This window comes from Myotis myotis, unplaced genomic scaffold, assembly GCF_014108235.1.
Source record: "Myotis myotis isolate mMyoMyo1 unplaced genomic scaffold, mMyoMyo1.p scaffold_m19_p_4, whole genome shotgun sequence".
NCBI classification, from domain to species: Eukaryota; Metazoa; Chordata; class Mammalia; order Chiroptera; family Vespertilionidae; genus Myotis; species Myotis myotis.
In genome coordinates this window covers 117,301,650-117,320,481 of record NW_023416346.1, presented here as the reverse complement: position 1 = coordinate 117,320,481, position 18,832 = coordinate 117,301,650, and the positions used below count along the sequence as shown (strand labels likewise).

At 39.9% G+C, this 18,832-nt stretch overlaps 1 protein-coding gene across 4 annotated transcripts in view; it reads left to right on the top strand.

Moving 5' to 3' along the window:
- Positions 1–28: 28 nt before the first annotated feature.
- The window catches only part of POLA1 (DNA polymerase alpha 1, catalytic subunit), a 316,833-nt gene continuing 298,029 nt past the window's right edge, over positions 29–18,832 (top strand). For all 4 annotated transcript variants that reach the window (XM_036304556.1, XM_036304554.1, XM_036304558.1 and 1 more), the window contains exons 1-4: positions 29–150; positions 6,544–6,668; positions 10,582–10,678; positions 12,147–12,227. In XM_036304556.1, the coding sequence (XP_036160449.1) occupies positions 126–150; positions 6,544–6,668; positions 10,582–10,678; positions 12,147–12,227 (328 nt within the window). In that variant the 5' untranslated portion in view covers positions 29–125. The remainder of the gene's footprint in view (positions 151–6,543; positions 6,669–10,581; positions 10,679–12,146; positions 12,228–18,832) is intronic.

Genomic DNA, 18,832 nt, shown 5'->3' with positions numbered 1-18,832 from the left:
TCAGGGGCCTTCCGGGCGGAAGTCCGCAGCCTCCGGAGCCGCTGATTGGCTTTCAGGCTGGCGCCTGTCTCTGCCCTCGTTCCAGTTTCAGGCTGGTTGGCGCGGAATCGAGAGACTCCCGGACCATGGCGCCCGTGCACGGCGACGACTGTGAGCTGGGGCCACGCGGGGTCCCGGGTTGGGAGTGCGGGGACCGTGGCATGATTGTGGGTGGTGGAGGCTAGAGGATGGATCTCTTTTAATTTTTCCTGAAGGAGGCGCGCGCCCCAGTCGTGCCGCGGGTCTGTTTGGGCGCGGACCTTGGTCGCCCCGGGCTGGGACTTTTCTGGTATAAGACGGGGCTTGCTTGCTGGGCCCTTTGCCCCTGGCAGCCCCCCGCCTGCGGGGCTTTTGGTTTGGGAAACTGCGTCACCTCGGTCACTGCGGGTCTCCACACTCTCCTGCCTTTCTTTTTTTGTTTTGTTTTTTTTCCTTTTGGTGAGTCGTGTGCCACGCTCTGGGCACACCTTTATAAGACTGGCCCCGGCGGGGCACAGTTTTGACGGAAAGTATTTCACTACTGCCACCCCAACTATGCACTTGAGGACTACGATGCATGTCATCCCCTTTATAGAAACTCCCAGGAAATTGTCATACCTTGTAAAGAAAACTTTTAAGTGCTGTCACCAGAACATACAGATGCATTTTGTCTTTCTAGCTACCGGGTTTCTACTTTATGCATTAACAATTTTTCTTCCAAATTCTATGGAAAGTTCAAGTATGGCATAGAAATAGTGTTCACAATCTAGTCTTCTCTGATGAAGCTTTAAAAAAAAGTAGAAGTTCAGCATTTCAGATGTCCTGTATCACTCCATTTTCAGTGGTAATCTTTTACTTCAAAAAACTGAGTACGAAAATGCAAATGGCTTTGTCTGATTTCTGATTTTTTGAACAGTGTTCAACTAAAGTGTGACTTAAGTGAACTTCTGACTTTAAATCAGATGCTTCACTTTCTTAGCTGAAGCACATCTGTCACTCAAGTGCATCACTATTAATGAGAACTTGCTTCCTAATCAGCTTCCTTTGCATTCACCTAGATAAGAATCAGAGATTTCAATTTATTCTTCTAGCCTTTTGTCTTTTAGGAAAATTTATTTTAGGCAGTCGACTAGCCTGGATTACAAATGGGATGTAGGATGTGAACACATGCAGTCTCTGCAGCCCTACATCAGTGATTTGCCACTAAGCTGTTTCTTCACCCTAAAAACTTTACAACATCTGTGAACATCAAGAAATCACTCTTTGGCAATCTTGAGACCCCTCTTAAGTCATGGTGTTGATTAAGTGTTGCTGGAGACTTGTGACTGGAATTTTTCCTCTAGAGCAGACAGAAAGATTGCTACCGGAAAGACTGTTGCAGGCCATTATTTTGTCTGCTTTTGGGGAGGATGGGGGCACTTCAGAAGGTAATTTTGAACCATGTATTAAATTTTTGTAACTGGATTTTTTTCATGCTTATTCTTTTTTGCTAGCTTACTACGTGAAGCATTGGAGACATATTCAAAAAAATGGAAATCTAGGCCTTTTCCCCTCAAGTATTAGGTGGGGTACCTTGACAATGGCAGTGAAAAGTTGAAAGGTCTATAACTAGCTTTATATATGAAAAAGGATCAAGGAGAATTTAATAATTAAATAAAGCACGCACAGTGAGTGGTTCATTCAGCAAATATTTATTATGTACCTACTAGGCATAGGCATTCTGCCAGCCTCTAGTGGTAACAGTGGTAGGTAAGCTGGACATGCTTTTTGTTTTCATGGAGTTGAGATTGTAAACGCCTAACTTTTTAAAATACATATTTATTTCAGAGAGGAAGGGAGAGGTAGAGAGAGATAGAAGCATTAGTATGAGAATCATTGATTGGCTGCCTCCTGCTGGGGATTGAGCCCACAACCCCGGCATGTGCCCTCGACCGGAATTGAACCTGGGACCCCTCAGTTTTCAGGCCGACGTTCTGTCCACTAAACCAAACCGGCTAGGGCTAAACGCCTAATTTTATGCAGTGCTATATTGAGGCTCCCTTGAAATCACTGCTTTGTTATATTTTTGTTTTCTAGACACTAGACCAGCGGTTCTCAACCTGCGGGTCGTGACCCCTTTGGGGATCGAACGACCCTTTCACAGGGGTCGCCTAAGACCATCGGAAAACACGTATTGTTTTGTGATTAATCACTATGCTTTAATTATGTTCAATTTGTAACAATGAAATTGGGGGTCACCACAACATGAGGAACTGTATTAAAGGGTCGCGGCATTAGGAAGGTTGAGAACCACTGCATTAGACCATGTTACTGCTAAGTAGTGTGTGTGTCTGCCCTGCATCTATACACACATGCAGTGAACTTCTCTTATATTGCTGAGTACAAAGCCAAGTATCTTCATTTAATCTGCAACAACTTTATGAAACAAACATGATTATCCCCATTTCAGAGATGAGGACCCTGAGGCTCTGCGTTAGTCTGAGTCCTTAGGTGTAAGCTATAGAAACCAATTCTAGCTATTTTTTTTTTTTTTTACAATTTTATTGCCCATTGAAAAATAAATAAAATAAAAACAAAAAATAAATACAACAAGCCATTGTCAATTATTTTCCATTTGTGAAGTCTAGCTAATTTAAACAGAAAAGGAATTTATTAGAAGGATATTGGATTGTTCACGGAAACTCCAGGAGGACTGGAGAGTCAGCCTGGGGGTTAGTTAGCCAGGAATAGTGATTAAAATCGTGTCACAAAACTGTTCCAGTGAGGAGGTCGTTGCCAACCATGGTCAAGTACTTGAGGTTATAGCTTGTTATAGCTGTAGTTAACATTGCTGGCACTGTTACTTAATCCTCCTGCAGCTGTTGCTACTTATAGAATCTTTTCCTAGCCCATCTCCTTTCCTTTTGACACTAGCTTCTGATTTAAAGCCTGAGCAGGTGTTCCTAATTGGGAAAGCCCATTTTATATGCCCATGCCCTAGCCTAGCTGCAAGGGTGTCTGGGAAAGAGCATCTGCCTTTCAGTAGTAGGATATGGCCTCTGTGTCCCATCAAAACTTTAGGGGAGCCTGACCTGTGTGGCTCAGTGGTTGAGTGTTGACCTGTGAACCAGGAGGTCATGGTTCAATTCCCGGTCAGGGCACAAGCCTGAATTTCAGGCTCTGTCCCCAGTGGGGGTTGTGCAGGAGGCAGCCGATCCATGATTCTCATCATTGATGTTTCTCCCTCGCTCTTCCTCTCCCTTCCTCTCTGAAATCAATAAAAATATATTTTAGAAAAGACTTATAGGTGAAATTTCACAAGTAGGTTCATATGCTGGGCAGCTTAAACAACAGCAAGACAGCCGTCCACTGCAGCTCAGAAAGGTTAAGTGTGATCTCATGTTGTCCAGTAAGTGACAGCTGGGTTGTGCTGCTTCTTCCTAATCTATTCTCCCACTTACTCTATACCAGGGGTGGGCGAACTTTTTGACTCGAGGGCCACAATGGGTTCTTAAACTGGACCGGAGGGCCGGAACAAAAGCATGGATGGAGTGTTTGTGTGAACTAATATAAATTCAAAGTAAACATCATTACATAAAAGGGTACGGTCTTTTTTTTTTTTTAGTTTTATTCATTTCAAACGGGCCGGATCCGGCCCGCGGGCCATAGTTTGCCCACGGCTGCTCTATACTCTCATGCCTTACCTGCTACACTGACTTTCGGTTTCTGAATACACCTTGCATTTTCATCCTTTTGTAATTTGGCTCGTGCCTTTTCCTATGCTTGTGCCACTTTTTACCATGTACTCTGATAGTAAAATTTTACTCCTCTTGCTAGGTCTGTGTTGGAAACTTCCTGTGAAGCCTTCCCTGATTTCCCAGGCAAAATTAACAGTTCTCTTTTTTACATTTCCTCAGTACCATGCTCTTACCTCTTATATGACACCCTGTTTATATGATGGTGGGAGCCTCAGGTCCTTTTACTTTACTTGACTGTGAACCCCTTGAGGACAGGCAACTCTGTCACATTTGTTGTTGCACCCCAAACCCTGTGGAGTAAGTCCATTTGAAGACTATAGGTTTTATTATTTTAATCAAGAGGAGTCAAGGAATCTTAAAGGGAACACATTGAGGCCTACTTTTCCCTCATAGTGGTCATATTCAGTATTCTCCGAATCCATTTCATGTAGGCCTGCTCATTTTTTAAAATTATTTTTTTAAAATATATTTTATTGATTTTCTGCAGCGAGGAGGGGAGAGGAATACAGAGTTAGAAACATCGATGAGTGAGAAACATCTATCAGCTGCCTCCTGCACACCTCCTACTGGGGATGTGCCTGCAACCAAGGTACATGCCCTTGATGGGAATCGAACCTGGGACCCTTCAGTCTGCAGGCCGATGCTCTCTCCACTGAGCCAGACTGGTTAGGGTTTGCTCATTTTTTTTTAATCATTTGAGTGACACCCAGGATTTTGTGGCTGTCATCATTAAGTACCTGCATTCCTTAATTTTTACTTAATGCCTTTCTAAAACAGATTTAAAAGTCAAATGTGAAAGTCAAACAATAGGCAGATGTTATAGAGATTGCAATTCCAGGAAGCTAGAAGAAATAAGATCTCTAATTATACTTCACTTTTGAGATGCAGTTTTTAGTAGTTTATTGCCAGCATTTGGTACATGTTCTTTAAATTGCATCTTCTATTTCAGTCAAACACTTAGTCAAACCGCTTAATGTTGTTAAGAATTTTGCAGTGGGGTTGGAGCTATTAGGATGCCTCTTATCAATACTTTTCCTTTTCTGTGCCTACTTCTTTTTATAGAATAATTAGCACCAAATACAATAAAATACTCAAATTCACAGGCATAGATGGCACTCATGCTGAGCCTAAATTCTCGGCTGGTAGGCAGCACTGTCTTACTTGACTTGGTTATTCATTAGCTGGTATATGAAAGTCTTAATTATGTGAATGAAATCTTTTCACTATGTGTGTGAGGTCGTCAGTTTATAATGACCAAAAGCATGAATAATTCAAAAGTTGAATGAATGAACACTGAAGCCCTCTGGTATTTCAGTAATTTTTGACAAAACATTTTAACCTTTATAATTTTTCATCATCATCTTATAATGCCCTAACCAACTAAGTGAGGCCTGGAAATCGGTGACGAAATCAATAATCTTTTCAGAGTCATCTTTGTTAAATTCTCCCAACCCCAATTTATCCCTCCTTTGAAATTCCAGATACTTTGTCTGAACCTGTTATGGCATGCATGACTTCTAAAGATTGTTTTAGAGTTAGTTGCTATTTATCTCCCATTTTAGATTTTAAGTTCTCTGAGTATGGGGACCATATCTTTTTGATCTTTGTGTCTCTCAGAGCACCTAGTACTTTGCAAAGAGCAGGTGCTCCTTAAATCATGCCAAATGTTGATTAATGGAACACAGCCCTTTTATAACTCTCCTAGGCCCCTCATTTGTAATGGAAAAGTATGGGCTAGCTGATCTCTCTTCTCTAGTGTCTATAAGAGATATCAGTTGAATTTGAATTTTTCTCCTTTTAAAGAAAAAAATAATAGCTGTTTTAGTTGTTTCAACTGTATCTCAGAGAAAAATTTCTGAGTCACAGGAGCTACAGGCTCAGCTATGAACTTTGTGAATTACAGTAAAACCTTGATATAATGGACTAATTTAGGCAAGGGGGGGGGGTGTCCATTAAAGCTGAAAGTCTGTTATATAATCAAGTAGGTTTTCCAAATGTGTATGTTAAAAAATTGACAAGTTAATTAGCTTATCTGTTGTTACTTATGTAGACAACGTTTGTAATTAAAATTAAGTATGTATGAAAAATTTAATTTCACAGACAAGTTTTCTATATGGATTACTGTAATTTTAAATTTATCCTGAACAGGTCTAGTAAATGTGTGCATTCACCAGTCACTGCGAGTAAACACGCACATGGGTGAGCATGGCTTAGCACATGTGGGAACATCTGCCAGCCTGCACTAAAACTGCTGCAGAAAGTCATGCCATGAGACAACAGAACCAGTTACCTTGGGAGATGCGGTGTGATCATGTGCTAATCATTTGCAGAACATTTTTTACAAGCGGTGACTCTTGGATATAAATATGTAGACTATAATTGTAGATATGTAATATTTATGTCAGCGAAATTACTAGTGTTTTTTCCAACATATGGCCTATTTGCTAAAATTTGTTAAAAATAACTGAATTAATAACAAATAAACTGTTAGTTTAATTATAAGCAAGTCTTAGTTAAAAGCATTTTAATATTAACAAGGTGTTAATTTTCACATATGACATACAGACCAGAAATTTTGTCCACTAAATCTGAAGTCCGTTAAATCGAGGTCTGAAAAATCAATGGTTTACTGTATTTACATTATAAAAAATATTCATTTGTATAATATTGAAATTGTGTATTACTGTTGGCTAGAAGTTAGGTTCAATCCCGGATTCCTCTGCTTTTGAGGCAAGATGGCTGACAATTTTGTAACATTTCATGTAAATTTGGCTTTTTTTTTTTACAGCTGTGTCAGATTCAGGGAGCTTTGTAGCTTCTCGATCCCGGCGAGAAAAGAAATCAAAGAAAGGGCGTCAGGAAGCTCTAGAAAGACTGAAAAAGGCTAAAGCTGGTGAGAAGTATAAATATGAAGTAAGTAACCATTTTTCTGTTGTTTTTTCCTTTGTGCTTCATCCAATTCATAGCCACTTGACCCTTAAAGTTCCTGTAAGGCACTTTACAGATGCTTTCACAATTCTGAAATGAAAGTAGTTATATATATTTCCTTATTAAGTATATTGCATCTCTGATAAATCCCATGGCTTTGTTGCGAGGGGGGCGGGCATAGAGATGCTTTTACTTTACTCCTAAGGTACTGAGCAGTTTAGCTAAGCACTTTGAGAGAATTGTTTTTCCTAATTTCATTTGCAAGGGGAGTGGCAGTGGTGACTTGGATCTTATTTCTGCTGTGCCCTGATGTAAGATGGAATGTCTTGCCATTTTGGCTGTTTTCCTGTACCCACTGTTTATGTCCTGTAGGTAGAAACAGAGTAGCTACCATCTGCACAGCATTGTCTAGCTTCACCTTCAACATGTTCCTTGAGTATCTTAACTGCCTTGGGGCCTGAAAGTGATTAATTAATACTAGAAAATAACAGCAATTAATGCACTTTTTCGTTAACACTATTTTAAGTGCTTTTACAAATATGGTCATTTATTTAATTCTTCCAACAACCATATAAAGTTAGATGCTATAATTAAGAGCATTTTGCATCTGATAGATCTGAGGTCACAGCAGCAGAGCCTTGATTTGAACTCAGGCTTCATAATATGCATATTTAACCATGGCCTATACCAGCCGTGGGCAAACTACGGCCCGTGGGCCGGATCCGGCCCATTTGAAATGAATAAAACTAAAAAAAAAAAAAAGACCGTACCCTTTTATGTAATGATGTTTACTTTGAATTTATATTAGATCACACAAACACTCCATCCATGCTTTTGTTCCGGCCCTCCGGTCCAGTTTAAGAACCCATTGTGGCCCTCGAGTCAAAAAGTTTGCCCACCCCTGGCCTATACTGTATTGGACAATTAAGCAAGCAGAAGGGGGTTTTTGTCATTTGCCTTCATTCATTCAAGTTAAATGAGTCAACCAGACTATAAAGGGCTACTAAAAGGATTATAGTAAAACAGGAATAAAGCATTTTTTTATTGAATTTATTGGGGTGACATTGGTTTGCAAAACCATACAGGTTTCAAGTATACAACTCAACAAAACATCATCTGTACACTGTGTCATATGCCTACTGCCCTAAGCAAAGTCTCTTTCTGTCCCTATTCCCCCCTTTTTGCCCATCTCCACCTTGCCCCTCCAACCCACTTTCCCTCTATACTATAGAGTCTATAGGTACTTCTATAAAGGAGTTCTCTGGGCCATTTCAGATGTTTACACAATGTGCTTGATTTCTCTTTAATCACTGATGTTAATTGCATAGCTCTAAGAGTTCATGCTGAGCTACTGCAATGATTTTAGAGATAAAGTCAAAATGACTTGTTACTCAAAATGATTTTTTTTTAAAATATATTTTATTGATTTTTTACAGAGAGGAAGGGAGAGAGATAGAGAGTTGGAAACATCGATGAGAGAGAAACATCAATCAGCTGCCTCCTGCACATCTCCTACTGGGGATGTGCCCGCAACCCAGGTACATGCCCTTGACCGGAATCGAACCTGGGACCTTTCAGTCCACAGGCCGGCGCTCTATCCACTGAGCCAAACCGGTTTCGGCCAAAATGATTTTTAAGAGAAGTTTTCTGGTATCTTTTTGAATAAGTGAGTTGACTAAATAAGAGACAAAGTATGCCCCATAGACTTCAACCAACAAAAATTACCTGCCCCCCCAAAAAAAAATTGGTCAGTATAGAAATATTAATTGGACTTGTTGTGTTTGGGTTGTCAAAAACTTAATTTGCTAGGGCAGGTAGTTTCTGTTATCAAATGGTAGAAGGCCAAATATTTGCCAGTGATCCCTATAGAATAGATTAAACAGGAGGTGAAAACTAAGCTTAGTCCTGTAGTTATTATAAGCCTTGTAGCTATGGCAGAGATCCAGTCATTCTGCCCATTGTGCTTGCAAAGCTTGGTGTGCAAGTGTTTTTTTCTTACGGTCTTTGGAGTTAGCTATTTCCTCCACCCACCCCCCACTTGATAAGACAGAACTGTCAAGAGAAGGGGCAAATTTTTTTGTTGTTGTTAATCTTCACTTGAGAATTTTTTTCCCCATTACTTTTCAGAGACAGTGGGAGGGAGGGAGGGAGGGAGGGAGGGAGAGAGGGAGGGAGGGAAGAAGAAAGGAAGAAAGAGTGACAGAGACAGATAGAGACATAGACATCAACGTGTGAGAGAGAGACATCGATTGGTTGCCTCCTGTATGAACCCCGACTGGATCAGGGGTTGAACCTAACACCAGGGATGTGCCCTTGACTGGGAATTGAACCCAAGACTCTTAGGTGCACAAGTTGACGCTCTAACCCTGAGCAACACTGGCCAGGGCGAGAAGGGGGAGATTTTTAAAGAGGCATCCAAGTTCTTGCTAACCAGCCCACCAAATTCTCACCTGGGAAGTCGATGGCCTGTCACCACGGCAGCTGCAGCAGTGGTGTGCATCTGCTCCATTTGTTGCTTTAGCTGGGTTGAGGTGGTCTGCTCTATTCATGCCAATGGTTCATGGTGTTCTAGTGCTCTGGCAGTTGGACAGCCTCTATGATTGGAGGACTTGCCACTCTCTGGACTTGCCCTCCAAGTAGCCCAGCAGTTTTTTTTAAAAACTGAAGTATAATTGTTAAACAATACTATATTAGTTTCAGGTGTACAGCATGGTGATTTGGCTTTATAGACTTTACAAAATGATCACCACAATCAGTCTAATAACTGTTCAACCAAATATAATTCAAAAGGGAAATTTCCATCCATCCCCCTCTAAAATTTAGCAAAACACTATATTCTGCAGTTACACTTGAAATGGTTTTTGAAAGATTCCCTGTTTGAATTTTGTCACCTTACAAAGTTGATTTAATATTGTTTATATTCCCCATCCTATACACTATTTCCCCATGACTTATTTTTTTAATATCTGGAAGTTTGTACCACTTGGTTCACTTCACCCATTTTGTCCACCCTCCCCACCGGCAACCATCAGTCTGTTTTCTGTATCTGTGAGTCTGGTTTTGTTTTGTTTTTTAGATTCCATATATAAGTGAAATCATATGATACTTGTCTTTCTCTTTCTAACTTATTTCAGTTAACATAATGCCTGCAGGGTCTATCCATGTTGTCCCAAAAAACAAGATTTCATCCATTTTTATGTCTGGGTAATATTCCATTATATACATAGACCACCTCTTTATCCATTTGTCTATTGATGGACCTTAGATTGCTTCCAGTAGCTCAGTGTTTGTGTCTCTGCACTCGTAAGACCTGAGAAAGGTGGGGGATCAGTGGTAATTCAAACAGAAATCACTTAAAACCCATATCTAGTGTATCTGTGGAATATAGTGTGTTTTGCTACCTTTTGGAGGGGCTGAGGGTCGAGGTTTTTCCTTTTGAATTATATTTGGTTGGATGAATAGTTATTAAAATTATCATCTATGCACAGGGCAACATAAGCTAGTGGAAAGGGAGGTGAGATACCTTACAGGTTTGCTAAGTATAGGAGAAACCAATCTAGAAATTATAAGTGAATAATCCCCAAAGCAGCTAACGAAGAATTGGCTATAATTCAGTTTGTTTTTTATGAAGTAGATGAGTAATTGATGGTGTGACAAGTGTATTATGCTAATGGAATCATTTAATATCTTATGTTAACACCCACCTAAAAGGAATACTAAGCTAATTGATGTCTATTTAAGGAAAACCCTGCAGTGGTGTTGAATGTCAGAACTCATGATTTGGTTGCAGCTACTCCTTCAGGCTGCCATTCCAATTTCAAATTTGACAATTTTTTTTCATCAGAATTGTTTAACACTTTCACTCCATTTGAAGCTTTCTCAAACTGTGTGATGGCAGGTTGAGGACTTCACAAGTGTTTATGAAGAAGTTGATGAAGAACAGTATTCGAAGCTGGTTCAGGCACGCCAGGATGATGACTGGATTGTGGATGATGGTATGTGGGAAGAAATTGCCTGCCAGGCACTGTCTTAATTGCATTTCATACTGCTTTGCATGAGTAGATGCAAGACTGTTAAGATCATACCTTTGGTTTGGATTTTCCTCAAATACAGTGTTTGAGGGCATGGAAGCAAAACAATAGAACATTTATTTAGGAGCATTTTGGAGAATCTAGGCACATTTCTCAGGATGTAGTAAAATCCTCCAGGAAATGGCTGTGTAGAAACTAGGAGGAGCCATGTACTTGTGCGGTATCCCCATGTAAGGCGGGGATAAGAAAACTACCTAGCTCACAGAATGGCTGTGAAGATTACATTACTATGTGCATGAGGACTGCCATGGGCAGTGGAAAGCACCATGCAAAGGGTGGTCCATGTGTTCTTACACCCCTTGTGGAAAGTTTGAGGTTCTTGCTGGTATGGTGTGACTTCTGGCGTGTGAATGTTGATCACAATGACTCCTCAGATAAACTACACAGTGTAGACTGCACCTGTGACTATTTATGTTTCTACCTCTGTAATTGGACTCAGCTCTATTGCCAGTTTCCCTCATAGAATGAGGTGCTTTTCTGGGCTTGTGATCTTCATTCTTTTATGTTTTACTAGAGACCCAATGCACGAAATTCGTGCACTCGGGGGGATATGGTCCCTCAGCCCGGCCTGTGCCCTCTCGCAGTCTGGGAGCCCTTGGGGGATGCCCAACTGAGGGATTAGGCCCGCTCTGCAGGCCTAAGCTGGTAGTTGGACATCCTTAGCACTGCCACGGAGGCAGGAGAGGCTCCTGCCACCACCGCTGCACTCGCTAGCCATGAACCTGGCTTCTGGCTGAGCAGCGCTTCCCTTGTGGGAGCGCACTGACCACCAGGGGGCAACTCCTGCGTTGAGTGTCTGCCCCCTGGTGGTTAGTGCATGTCATAGCTACTGGTCGTTCCTCTGTTTGGTTGATTTGAATGTTAACCTTTTATTATATAGGATAGGATACTTCTGGTAGAGTAAAACTACTGTAAAGTATAGTCTGTAGCAGACTTTGATCCTGTGGGCCAAATCATTTCCCCAGCTGACCTAGGTAGGTACAGGCATACATCAGAGAGATTGTGGGTCTGGTTCCAGACCACAGCAATAAAGTGAGTATTGCAATAAAGCAAGTTGTAATCTTTTTGCTGGTGAAGGGTCTTGCCTTCAACTTGTAAAGAAACACAACATTGGTGAGGCACAGTAATGCGAAGCAGAATAAAATGAGGGATGTCTGTATAGTAGGTAGCCTTTGGTTTTAATTCAGAAAACTTGTGTGGATGCTGTTTTGTCCGACACCTATTTAAACAGGATTCTGCTGCACTTAAAAATGGCACAGGATAGGAGAACATCTGAGTGGGGCCAAAGGTTATATATTTTTTGGTGTGCTCCTGGCTAAAATATTGGCCAGTTTTAGAAACTTGATCCCAATGTTACATTTTGTTCCTGCAGATGGTGTCGGCTATGTGGAGGATGGCCGAGAGATTTTTGATGATGACCTTGAAGATGATGCCCTTGATTCTCAAGAAATAGGTACCTACATTTTGTTTTCCAGAGGGTACCATGTTGAGATTTAAAGAACTGTTTAAAATTTGAGATGACTTGGTACTTTGATACTGTTTCCTTTAAGGCAGCAGTTCTCAACCTGTGGGTCGAGACCCCTTTGGGGGTCGAACGACCCTTTCACAGGGGTCGCCTAAGACCATTGGAAAACACATATTTTCAATGGTCTTAGGAACCGAGACACCGCTCCTCTATCCATCTCCGGGAAGGTCTGCCCACATGCAGATACGCCCACATACGAGTACCCGGCGTGATGACATCAACAATGAAAATACATCCTGCATATCAGATATTTACATTACGATTCATAACAGTAGCAAAATTACAGTTATGAAGTAGCAACGAAAATAATTTTATGGTTGGGGGTCACCACAACATGAGGAACTGTATTAAAGGGTAGCGCATTAGGAAGGTTGAGAACCACTGCTTTAAGGGAAGAGTACCTATCACAATTGTTTTTAGGTATAGGAAATGTTTGTTATTGAGAGGAGCATAGTGGTGTAGAAAATGAAATATAAAAAGCAAAAATACCAGGAAATGAAGTTTCATGTCTCTATTGTCCAAAGAGTTTGGTCTTTCACTTATTTTGGAATGTTCAGTCTTTTTTTTTTTTTTTTTAAATCCTCACCTGAGGTTATTTTTCCATTTATTTTTAGATAGAGTGGAAGGGAGGGGGAGAGACAGAGAGAGAGAAACATCATTGGTTCCCTCCTACACGAGCCCCGACCAGGGCCAGGGATTGAGCCTGCAACCGAGGTACGAGCTTTTGACCGGAATTGAACCCGAAACCCTTCAGTCCTCGGGCCGATGCTCTATCCACTGAGCCAAATAGCTAGGGCAGGAATTTTCAGTCTTGTAGTCATTTTAGACTTGCTGACTTAGATAAGTGATGCCTTTTAATTGGAATTTTAGCTCTTTGATAATAGTGTAGTACTTCAACAAGGTTTAGAACTTAATCTACTTGCTTTGTTTAATTGGAATTTAAAATGATAATGAATGGATGTGTCAGACTGTGTTAGCTGAACAATCACTGGCAAACATTTTTTTTTTTTTTTTTTGGTAAACAAGCCTGATTTAGTTCCTGTCAGATGAGAAGGGAAAATTCTCAAATTCTCTTATTTCCTGGTTTAGTTCTTTATCAGCAAACTATGGCCCACTCACAGCGGTTTATTTTTAAACAGCTTTATTGAGATATAATTCACATGCCATGCAATTCACCTATTTATTTATTTATTTTTTATTATTTTTTTAAAATATATTTTTATTGATTTCAGAGAAGAAGGAAGAGGGAGAGAGAGAGATAGAAACATCAATGATGAGAGAGAATCATTGATTGGCTGCCTCCTGCACACCCCCAACTGGGGATCGAGCCTGCAACCTGGGCATGTGCCCTTGACTGGAATCAAACCTGGAATCCCTCAGTCCATAGTCCGACGCTCTATCCACTGAGCCAAACCAGCTAGGGCACATTTAACCTATTTAAAGTATACATACATTTAAACACATGTGGTGTTTAATATACTCACAGAGTTGTGTAGCCATCACCAGTTTCCCATTTTCATTAATCCAGGAGGAAATCATGCCTGTCACTGTATAGCCTTTGGGCTAATACTTTTTACATTTCTAAAGAATGTTGTTTTAAAAAAGAAAGATGCCAAGAAGAATATACAACAGCACAAGAGATACTTACGTGGCCTCAAAGTCTAAATTCTGTGCTGTCTTGCCCTTTTCAGAAAGTCTGGACCCTAATTTGTAGATTAACATTTTGCAACACGTATTCCCTTTCTCCCTCTTCACTGTTCCCACAACCACATACAGTGACTTTATTTTTGGTGAATTTACTGAAAGTAAGTTGTCCATGACAGTTCACCTGTACATGCTTCAGCATTTACCTTCTAAGAACATGGACGTTTGTCTATTTGCCATTCTCATAATATTATCTAATATATCGTTCATAGTAAGATTTTCCCAGTTAACTTAGTAATGTCTTACATAGCTATTTCTAAAAATGCAGAGTCCACTTTAGCTTTCATGTCTCTTTAGTTTTATTTAGTATAGAACAGCACCATCCCTCTCCTCTTCCCATTGGCTTTTTTTGTTTTTGTTTTTGGTCTTTTATGACATTTTTAAAAGGACCAGGCTGGTGGTTTTGTTGAATATCCCACAGTCTGGGATTTGCATGATTGCTTCTTTGTGCTTAGAGTCAGATGAAATTTTTTGGCAAAAATACAATAGAGATGAAGTTGTGTCCTTCCCATCAATCATATCAGGGCACATAGTGTCAGTTTATCCCTTTATTGGTGATACTAAGTTGATCTCTGGGTAAGATGATGTTTGTCAGATCTCTTCCTGTGTAAAGTTACCTTTCTACCAATGTAGTTAGTGAAAATGTGGGGTGATAAGATGAGACCATGTGCATATATATCCCTTTTCTCCACCAACTTTCTTTTTTAAAAAAAATATATATATTTTATTGATTTTTTTTACAGAGAGGAAGGGAGAGGGATAGAGAGTTAGAAACATCGATGAGAGAGAAACATCAATCAGCTGCCTCCTGCACACTCCCTGCTGGGGATGTGCCCGCAACCAAGGTACATGCCCTTGACCGGAATGGAACCTGGGACCCTTCAGTCTGCAGGCCGAGGCTCTATCCACTGAGCCAAACCGGTTAGGGCTCTCCACCAGCTTTCACCCAGTGATTTCAGCATCTGTTGATGATCCTTTCTTTCCTTTTTATTAGTTTTCTTTTTATTTTTTAAATATATTTTTATTGATTTCAGAGAGGAAGGAAGAGGGACAGAGAGAAAGAAACATCAATGATGATAATCATTGATCAGCTGCCTCCTGCACACCCCACACTAGGGATTGAGCCTGCAACTCGGGCATGTGCCCTGACCGGAAGTGGAACCGTGACCTCCAGGTTCATAGGTTGACACTCAAACACTGAGCCACACTGCAGGCTCATTTATTTATTTAAAAAAATCTGAGAGAGAGAGAGAGAGAGAGAGAGAGAGAGAGAGAGAGAGAGAGAGAGACATCGATTTGTTGTTCCACTTAATTATTCATTCATTGGTTGATTCTTGTATGTGCCCTAACCAGGGATCAAACCTGCAACTTTGGCATATCAGGATGATGCTCTGATCTACTGAACTACTCGGCCAGGGCCCTTTTTAAAATGATCACTTCAAACTTATGGATTTGAATAAACTACTGTTACAGTTCAATATCCATTATCATCATGTGTTTTGATGTTCAAATTATCCCAAATTTGGCAGTGGGATCCCCTTTGAGCTGGCTCCTGAGTCTTTTTGACATGGCTCCATCAGTCTTTGAACATTTCCTTGCTTTCTGGCAAACAAGATGTTCCAGGTTCTCCTTGTATTATTCCTGTCTCAGACCTGGAATTAGCCATTTCCCCCAAGAATCATTCCTTTTAGTGGAGAATGGTATTCAGATCTAGGGGATGGATGTACTCATTGCTGCTCGAGCATATAGTTTCTAGGTCTTTTCAGTGAACAGAACTAGATTTGATGTCTATGTATGTCGTGAGTCCATACTGATACATTAGATTGAAACCCGATCCTACAGCGTTCTTCATCTTCCTCAATTCTCTATTTGTATGTACCTTAACGACCAATGAAAACCCTTGTCTTCTAAAATTACACAAAATAATATTGGACATTTTAGAATCACTAAACCTATAATACCTCTACCAACAATCTTTCTAAATAAAGTTTGTAATTTCTTTGAAGTTTTATTCTTGGTATATATCCTATTAAAGTTGTATAGTTGTATAGAATGTTGTGTTCAAAAGGTGTATGAAGTAATTTTTGTGTGCTATATCATCAGTTTACTATATATAGTTTGTATTCAAATTTAGGTTTTAAAAAATCCTTTTGTTTTCATTTTAATCATAAACATATTGTAAAACATTTTTGTGATTTAAAAATCAAAATTGTATCAAGGTAATAAGGTAAGATCTTACTCTAATTCCTATGCTTTCTACTTGTCTCTACCCATCTCCACAGGTAACTACTTTTAATAGTATCTGATTATTCTTCCTGTCTTCCCTTTTATAGGAAATAAGAACGTGTATTTTTTTCTCATGTGTGACATTATTTATTTACTCATTCATGGCTTAAATTAGACTATCTTCCTGGTTTCTGACAAACTATGTAACTCTACACACTGGTACCATTTGGTAGCAGTATAGCTAATTGTGTATTCCTAGTTTTTGTGAGTCCGTGATGAAGAGAATGAAATGAAACAATCCCCATGTGCTTTTTCATCTCCCTGAACTGAGGAGGATTCGTGCATCGGTAGGGTCCCTCAGCCTGGCCTGCACCCTCTCGCAATCCGGGACCCCTCAGGAGATGTCGGAGAGCTGGTTTTGGCCTGATCCCCACAGGCCAGGTGGTCAGTGCGTGTCATAGTTATCGGCTGGTGGCTGGTCATTCGGTCGCTTGGACTTTTATATATATAGATTGCTAAATTCTTCACCATAGGAGTTGTCCCATCTTACACTCCCATTAACAATGTATGAGTGTCTGTTTAGACCCCCATGGCCTTGCCAACAGAGTTTGTTGTCCAGCTTTTGCATTTTTGCCACTCTGATATGTGAGAAATGATGTTTCGTGGTTTTCACTTGCATTTCTTTTACACATGTATTGGGCATTTTTTCATAAAACTTATAGCTGTTTATATAGACAGGCATACCTCAGGGGTATTGTGGGTTCTGTTCCAGTTCACTGCAATAAAGCAAATATTGCAATAAAGCAAGGCATAATCTTTTTGCTGGTGGAGGGTCTTGCCTTTAATTTGTAAGTACTGCAACATCTATGAAGCACAGTAGGTCAAGCACAGTAAAATGAGGTATGTTTGTACTTTTATGTGAACCATATGTTTGTGTTTATTACCCACATTCCTATTGGGGTTTGTTTTTTTAATATTAGGGAAATTGGTCCTTTATCTGTGAAACATTGTAAAAATTTTCTTCTGTTTTGTCTATAAACTTGTTTCTGGTGTAATTGAATTTATTATTATTATTTTTTTTGCAAATGGATTTTGAATCATAGTTAGACTTTCCCCAAAACCTGGTTACAAGGGAATTTACCTTTTTTATTAAAGCACTTCTATAATTTCATTTTTAAAATTTTGATCTGATCTGTAATGTATTTGGAACTGGTTACTTTCTTTTTAAAAAATATTTTTATTGATTTCAAAGAGGAAGGGAGAGGTATAGAGAGATAGAAACATCAGTGATAATGAGCGTATCATTGATTGGCTGCCTTCTGCAGGGCCCGCACTTGGGATCGAGCCTGAACCCAGGCATATGCCCTGATTGGAAATGGAACCATGAGCTCCAGGTTCATAGGTTGACGCTCAACACTGAGCCCATCCAGGCTGGGCTGGTTACTTTCTTTACAAATGGGTAACCAGCATTACTTATTAAAAAATTCATATTGTCCCCAGGGATATGAGATGCCACCTTTATTATATGCTGATTTCCATAAGTAATTGAGTCTTTTTGTACACTCTGTTTTCTGTTTATGTTGTTCTATCTATTCTTGTGCCACCACCACACTATATTAACCCTTTGTACACCATAAGTGTCTATAGATGCAAGTGGCAGATTTTTTAAATTAAATTCAAAATACCGTGGTGTGTGGGGATGGTTTCCATTTTGGACCTGTGGCAGTTAACTGGTTAATTATATTCATTCGAGGTCTTTTTTTTTTTAATCTTGAATTCTAAATCTTTCTCTTTTTTTTAAAATATATTTTATTGATTTTTTACAGAGAGGAACGGGGAGAGAGAGAGAAACATCGATGAGAGAGAAACATCGATCAGCTGCCTCCTGCACATCTCCTACTGGGGATGTGCCCGAAACCCAGGTACATGCCCTTGACTGGAATCGAACCTGGGACCTTTCAGTTTGCAGGCCGACGCTCTATCCACTGAGCCAAACCGGTTTCGGCATTCGAGATCTTTTTAAGGTAGAGACTGCTCTGGGATGACTCAGAAAGCAAGAGTAAAATTGACACTATGAGAAGAGTTCATAGGTGATTTACATTCACGTGATCATAAGAGAAAGCATGGCACAGGTTGTTCTTTACTGCGTAAATGTCTCTGTTGGTTTAGTGTTGTTACAACATATTGCGTGTATATAGTTGCTGTTCTTCATAAAATGGAAATTAGGATGCTGCAATATCATAACTGGTAATCCTATTTTTTTAAAGTTTAGTTTCCTTTTCAGATTCAGTACAGCACTAAAAAGGTGATCTCGTGGAGACTGCTAGGCTAATCCCTTGCTTCCAGATGAACTTGATCTTTTTATTTCTATGGGTAAAACAGAACCTCCCCCCACCTTTTAGGAAGCTTTTTATTCACACTAACAATAGCAATTAAACAGTCACACTTAGTAACTTACCCATTTATTTTCATCAGTTTTTGAAATAACATTCAGTCCAAGTTTTCCTGAATTCAGCACGTTTTAAAAATTCTTCCCTCTCTACCTTGCATAAAGTTTCATGTTTTTGTATTTTGAATTCTTTAACATTTTTCTTCTCAAATTC